This window comes from Papio anubis, chromosome 5, assembly GCF_008728515.1.
Source record: "Papio anubis isolate 15944 chromosome 5, Panubis1.0, whole genome shotgun sequence".
In the NCBI taxonomy this organism is placed as follows: Eukaryota; Metazoa; Chordata; class Mammalia; order Primates; family Cercopithecidae; genus Papio; species Papio anubis.
In genome coordinates, this window is record NC_044980.1 from 170,291,913 (window position 1) to 170,299,002 (window position 7,090).

At 49.3% G+C, this 7,090-nt stretch overlaps 1 protein-coding gene across 2 annotated transcripts; it reads left to right on the forward strand.

The window, feature by feature from the left end:
- The first annotated feature begins 2,154 nt into the window (after positions 1-2,154).
- On the forward strand, positions 2,155-6,281 carry TMED9 (transmembrane p24 trafficking protein 9). Of its 2 annotated transcripts, XM_003900602.4 has the most exons (5): positions 2,155-2,400; positions 2,577-2,677; positions 3,675-3,800; positions 4,316-4,462; positions 5,445-6,281. In XM_003900602.4, exons 1-5 carry the CDS (start codon positions 2,217-2,219, stop codon positions 5,592-5,594), a joined length of 708 nt encoding a protein of 235 aa, XP_003900651.1. In that variant the 5' UTR covers positions 2,155-2,216; the 3' UTR covers positions 5,595-6,281. The 2 variants fall into 2 exon arrangements, with proteins under 2 accessions (XP_003900651.1, XP_021795716.1); XM_021940024.2 differs by lacking the exon at positions 4,316-4,462.
- Positions 6,282-7,090: the final 809 nt, after the last annotated feature.

Below are 7,090 nucleotides of genomic sequence, written 5' to 3' on the forward strand. Positions count from 1 at the left end.
CTGCTTCTGCCTCCCAAAGCACTGGAATTATAAACCTAAGCTGGCCGGGTGCGGTGGCTCACGCCTGTAATCCCAAGACTTTGGGAGGCCGAGGCGGGCAGATCACGAGGTCAGGAGATCGAGACCATCCTGGCTAACACGGTAAAACCCCGTCTCTACTAAAAACACACACACAAAAATTAGCTGGGCATGGTGGCTACCTGTAGTCCCAACTACTTGGGAGGCTGAGGCAGGAGAATGGGGCGAACCCGGGAGGTGGAGCTTGCAGTGAGCGAGATCGCACCACTGCACTCCAGCCTGGGTGACAGAGCGAGACTCCGTCTCAAAAAGAGAGAGAAAAAAAGCATAAACCACCACACCCGGCCTATTTTTACTTTTTTGAGGAATCATTATACTGTTTTCCACAGTGTCTGTACCATTTTACATTCCCACCAACAGTGCACAAGGGTTCAATTTCCCCACATCCTTGTCAATGTTTGTACTTTCTTTCTTTTCCTTTTTTTTTTCTAGTTGTCATCTTAATGGGTATATGACGTAGTATCTCATTGTTTTTTATCTCATTGTGATTTGTGGTTCCCTAATGATTAGTGATGTTGAGCATCTTTTTGTGTGCTCACTCGCCACTTGTTGATCATTGGAGAAATGTCTATTCAAGTCCTTTGTTGTGATTTTTGAATCAGATAGTTCTTTTTTTTGTTGCTAGTTTTAGAAGTCTCTGCATATTCCAGATATTAATCCTTCGTCAGATATATGATTTGCAAATATTTTCTCCCATTCTGTGGGTTGCCTCTTTACTCTGCTACAGTGTCTTTTGATGCACAAAATGTTTTACTTTTCACAAAGTCCAGTTTGTCTATTTTTTCTTTTGTGGCCTGTGCCTTTAGTGTCATATCCAGGAAGTCTGTTACCAAATCCGATGTGGTAAAGCCTTTGCTATATATTTTCTATGAGTTTTATGCTTTGGGATTTTTAAAGTTCTGGGTCTTTTTGAGAGAATTTTTATATATGGCGTTAGACAAGGATCCACCTTCACTTTTTTGCATGTGAATACCCAGTTTTCCCAGCACCATTTGTTGGAAAGACTGTCCCTCCTCCCTGCATTGAATGGGCTTGGCCTCCTTGTTAACAATTATTTGACCATATATGGGAGGGCATATCCTGGGGCTCTCTATTGTATTCCATTGGTCTATGTGTCTGTCTATACGCCAGTACTACACTGTCTTGATGACTGAAGCTTGGAAGTAAGTTTAGAAACGAGGAAATGTGAGTTCTTCAGCTTTATTCTTCTTTTTTAGGATTGTTTTGGCTAATCAAGATCCCTTGAGAGTATATGAATTGGAGAATGAGTTTCTCTGTTTCTACAAAAATGTCATTGGGATTTTGATAGGGATTGCATTAAATCTGTAGATTGCTTTGGGTAGTATTGACATCTTAACTATATTAAGTAAGAATGATTTTTATTACTGATTCAATCTCCTCACTAGTTATAGGTTTATTCGGATTCTGTTATCTACTCTGAGTCAGTTTTGCATTTCTATAAATTTGTCTATTTCATCTACTTTATCCAGTTTGTTGGCTTATATTTGCTCATAGTACTCTCTTATGATCCTATTTCTGTAGAATTGATAGTAACGAGTTATTGCAGTCGGGATCCGGCAGCAGAGGCTCTGTGTGTGTGTGTGTGTGTGTGTGTGTGTGTGTGTGTGTGTGTGTTGGTGGTCGGAGAAATGCTTGAGAGGGTATGAGGACAAATAAGTGGTAATGGGAGACCTTTTTTTTTCTTTTAATCTCGTTTGATAATACATTTGTGCATTATTTCGTCGTTCTCTTTAAATTCATTTTTTAAAGGTAGAAGCAAATCAAGAGTGGTAAATGCTGTGCCAAGGAAAGTCAGGGATCCTAGGTTCGAATCCTGTCCCCGTTCGCAATTCGCTCCGCGACCTCAAACAAACGACCTCAGTTTCATCTATAAAAAGCTGGTAACCATCGTCAGTTGCCAGGCCGTGAAGAGAGTCAACTGAAATAAGTTTTTATTCTAGGGCATCTGCTCTCTCTCAGGTAAGAGCCGCGCCCCAATCAGGTACTGCCGCGCCAGGGTCGCGGGACATCTCGGGATTTGTGGTCCACCGGCGGAACTCGCGGTCCCGGCAGGCACCGCGGCGGCGGCAGGGCGACGTGGCGCGGCCGGTTGCGGCTGCGCAGGCTGGTGGAGCAAGATGGCTGTGGAGCTGGGCGTGCTGGTTGTCCGGCCCTGGCCCGGAACCGGGCTGGGCAGAGTGATGCGGACCCTTCTGCTGTTACTGTGGTTGGCGACGCGCGGAAGCGCGCTCTACTTTCACATCGGAGAGACGGAGAAGAAGTGCTTTATTGAGGAGATCCCGGACGAGACCATGGTCATAGGTGCGGGGGCGGGGAGGAAGGGGCGAGTTTGGGACGTGACCGTGGTCTTGGGGCAGGGGATGCGCGACAGTCAGCTCTCTAGAGCCGAGAGGAGACGGCCTCGCTGTGCCCAGGCGGTCGGGGAGCCCATGCCACCTCGTGCTCCTCTGACCTGGGCTCGCCCTGCTTCCCTCCAGGAAACTACCGGACGCAGCTGTATGACAAGCAGCGGGAGGAGTACCAGCCGGCCACCCCGGGGCTTGGCATGTTTGTGGAGGTGAAGGACCCAGAGGACAAGGTGAGCCAATCCCCCCCGTTCCTTTCCATCAAGCTTTCAGCCAGGCAGGCTCTGGCACTTCCTCTTCTAGTTCCTGCATCTGCTACAGTGGGAGAGACAGTTGATGTTGTGGGAATATCCTGACTGTTGCATGACCCTGCCAAGTTACTTACCTTCCCGGAACCATTTTCCCGGTCTGTGAAATGGGCGGATTAATTGTGGTGATAAAAATCAAAGAGTTTTGTCAACTCTTAAAGCCATCTAGACTTTAAGATTTCACAGAACATGATACTTTCCCCACAAAATGAGCTGCTTTTAATCTTCACAAATAAGGGGATATGAAAACGAACGGCAAAATCCTTCAGCTGTCACCTTCTGTCAACTTTCATTAGAAAACAAACTCACGGGGGGTGTGGTGGCTCATGCCTGTAATCCCAGCACTTTGGGATGCTGAGGCGGGTGGATCACTTGAGGCTAGGAGTTCAAGACCAGCCTGGGCAACCCCCGTCTGGCAAATCCCGTATCTGGTAAAAATACAAAAAAAAAAAAAAAAAAAAAAAAAAGCCAGGTGTGGTGGCACACACCTGTAATCCCAGATACTTGGGAGGCTGAGGCATTATAATCGCTTGAACCTGGGAGGCTGAGGCTGCAGTGAACTGAGATAGCACCATGGCAGTCCAGCTGGGACGACAGAGTGAGACTGTCTCAAAAACAAAAACCCAAAAAACAACTCACACCAGAAGAGTTGAAAGGGCATGAACTATAAAGGAAAGCCTTTCCCAAGAGCAGTCAGTTACTTGCCACCCTGATGTCAGTCTCTCAGACTCTAAACACCTGCCCCAGAGAGTTCTCAGACAAGTATATGGCAAGAGCTGCTGAGCAGCTTTGGATCTTTTAGTGTTGTGAGGTGCCAGAGGCTGTGCTTGTCAACTTTTGCGGTACTTAGAGTGTTAAGCACTGTTTTCCTCCATTCCCATCCCTACCATAACACTGACTGAAGCTTGTTCCCTTCCTCCAGGTCATCCTGGCCCGGCAGTATGGCTCCGAGGGCAGGTTCACTTTCACCTCCCATACCCCTGGTGAGCACCAGATCTGTCTTCACTCCAATTCCACCAAGTTCTCCCTCTTTGCTGGAGGCATGCTGGTAAGTGGGCCCACATGGGAGTTGCAGCTTTCAGCCTTCATCCTTTGTATGCCTCCAAGGGCAGATTCAGTTTCACCTCACATACCCCTGGAGAGCACCAGGTCTGTCTTCACTCCAGTTCCCCAAGTTCTCCCTCTGTTGGAGGCATGCTGATAAGTGGGCCTATATGAGACTTGCAGCTTTCAGCCTTCATCCCTTGGTGAGGACTGGGGGACTGGTGGTGCTGTGGGTGTGAGAGGATCGTGTCAGATTTTGTGTCTCCTAAGAACGCTGGGTTTCTAGTGGGTATCCAGGACACAATGACTGAGCTCTTTGTATATGCCTCGTTCAGAGCACCAGCCCAAGCTTAATACATGCTTGTGTGCCCAGAGCCCCATGGGGCTAAGACACTGAAGAGGGCCCAGTCTGTTGGCTAAACGAACAGATGAAGGAAAGTCGGGGATGAGCTGTCAGTTTCTGGCAGGAAGATGGAGCAGGGCTGCCAGATTTCCCTTATCTCCTTTGTCTGTCCTCAGAGAGTTCACCTGGACATCCAGGTAGGTGAACATGCCAACGACTATGCAGAAATTGCCGCTAAAGACAAGTTGAGTGAGTTGCAGCTACGAGTGCGACAGCTGGTGGAACAAGTAGAGCAGATCCAGAAAGAGCAGAACTACCAGCGGGTGAGTGACTGGGCCAGGAGCAGTGGGCTTCTCCCTAGAAGCTGCCCACTGGCTCAGTCAGGAATTTCACATCAGATTCATTCTGAGACCCCCAAGGGACTGACCTGAACTGCATTGTAGGCTGTGGGGTGGGTATTACTAACTCCACCTTGTAATTGGGGATACAGACTCATAAGAAGCTGTCATTTCCCTAAATCACAGTTACAGAATGGCACAGTAGGATTTGATACCAACACCTTGGGTGCTGTTTCAGTGGGTCCACATGCTCCCAGGACCAGGGTCTCAAACTTACCGGTGACCAGGAACCAGAGAGTACCATGAATGAATCTGTGACTTGAAGGACTAGCAGGGCAGTGACCCATCTAAACAAGCACAGCCACTATTCAGTGTCACCTGGGGGCCTTCTTGCAGAAATACCAGCCTTGAGTTTGCAGATGTCCCATTTTTTTTAAGAGGAAATAGCCAAGATTTTTATGTGAACATTTTAATTTATTTTTTATTTTTTTCTATTGCTGCTGCACAAATTGTCTGGGTTTTAAATGTTGACAAAAGACTGTGCACTGTGTGAGCCCAACAAAACATACATAAAGGCCAGATCCAGCCCCCAGCCTGCCAGTTTACAGCCTGTGCCCAACATCTTCAAGGAGCAGCCTGGAGACCTAGGCAGAGGGCATAGAGCACGTCCACTCCTGCATGCTCCAGGACAGCTCTGCCTCGTGGGGTGATACCACAACTACCTTATCTCTCTCCCAGGCACCAGGGCAGGACTAGGTGAGGACTATGCCTGACAGATGAAGAAACAGACTTGGGAGAATGAGTAGGTTGCCTGAGGGTAAAGATAGTCCCCAGGTAGAGTGACACTTTGCAGGCACTTGGTTGGAACCTGGGAAAAGCTGGCTGACGTTGGGCATCCTCTTGGGCTGGGAATGCAGCGGTTCTAGCAGCCCCAGCCAACTCAGGCTCACCTTATATTCCCCTACAGTGGCGAGAGGAGCGCTTCCGGCAGACCAGTGAGAGCACCAACCAGCGGGTGCTGTGGTGGTCCATTCTGCAGACCCTCATCCTCGTGGCCATCGGTGTCTGGCAGATGCGGCACCTCAAGAGCTTCTTTGAAGCCAAGAAGCTTGTGTAGCTGTCCCAGGTGTCACAACCCATCCTCCCAGGCTGGGGGAGAAAGGACCTCCTGGAACTGACTTTTGGCAGGAGGACTGGTTTCCAGCCATACCTGTTCTGGAAGGGAGAGGGGCTGCAGGCACCCACAGGCACAAGCTGAAGGCAGCAGCTTGGCTGGCTAATCCTGAGCAGGTGGTGAGGCAAATGCCTGCCCTCTCTCTCTGGCCTCTGAGCCCTTTGCAGTAATCACCCAGGGGCTGGTAATGTCCCTCCTCTTGGCACCTCCGAATCACAGTGTTACTGATCAGGGATGTGAGGCTGCTGTCGGGGGTGGGGGGAGGGGGATGGGCAGGCAAGCCAGTCTTCTGTCTTCCTTTGCTAACTTAGGGTTTGAGCGGGTTGGGGTATGGTGCCTGTCATACCTACCTGCCACCCTGGGAACTTCACTGTTCTCTATTTCAGCCTAGACCTGCTGATCCCAGTGTGTGTGTGAGTTGAGGGTGGGTGGAGGGGTTTGCAGTGTGGGCATGTGGCCCTGCATTTGACCTCAGCTTCTTCACATGGTTGTCCATTCTGGGGCTTAAAGAACTGGGACCAGACCAAGTAGAGGCCTTGGTGCTGGTTGAGGTGGAGCCTGCAGAGTCTTACTGATTTCATTTTCAATAAATTTAGGTTTGTTACATGAGTTTCCCAATAAAAAAAAAAACAAAAAACAAACAAAAAAAAAACTTGTCCAGTGCAAGTTACTCAACCATCAGTGGGCATAACTGCAAGAAGCTTCAGAGAATGTCAGTTCTTCCAAAGAGCAAAGCACTTCACATTCCAAAGTGAATTCCCGCCAGTCGGCTTCATTCTTTCCTTCTTCTCCAGGCCTTCCTGTGGCAGGGAATAGTAGGTTTGTCCAAGATTATACAACAAGTAAATTGGGCTGGTGCTCAAATCTACACCCTTTCCCCCGTGCCAGCTCCCTGGTGAAGTCCCCTCTGTTTCTGGAGTCAGCAGCATTGTCACGGGTGCTGCCAGGAAGTGCCTGGTAAGGAGGTTCATTGAGCAGGGAGTGCTACAGGACAGCCACCCTGGGCTGGCAGGCACAAGGATGTTGATGGGCTAAACCAATAGCAAGTGATTTCAACCAGGACCACGAAGGAGAGGAAGGATTCTGCTGGAAAGAGATGGCAGGACAGAGGTGACTGGAGAAGTGGAGGTAAACAGCTGGAATGGAGGTGGATGGGTGTTTTGTTTCGGCTGCAGAGGGTGTTGTGAGGAAGCTGGAAAGGAAGGTTGGATTAGAGTTAGAGAAGCCTTGAGCCCCAGGGAAGCGATTTGGATATGCCCACCTTTCAAGAGGGGCTGCAGGCACCCACAGGCACAAGCTGAAGGCAGCAGCTTGGCTGGCTAATACTGAGCAGGTGGTGGGTAAATGCCTGCCCCCTCCCTCTGGCCTCTGGGCCCTTTGCAGTAATCACCCAGGGGCTGGTAAAGCCACTGAGAGCCCTACTGGCACCTCCGAATCAC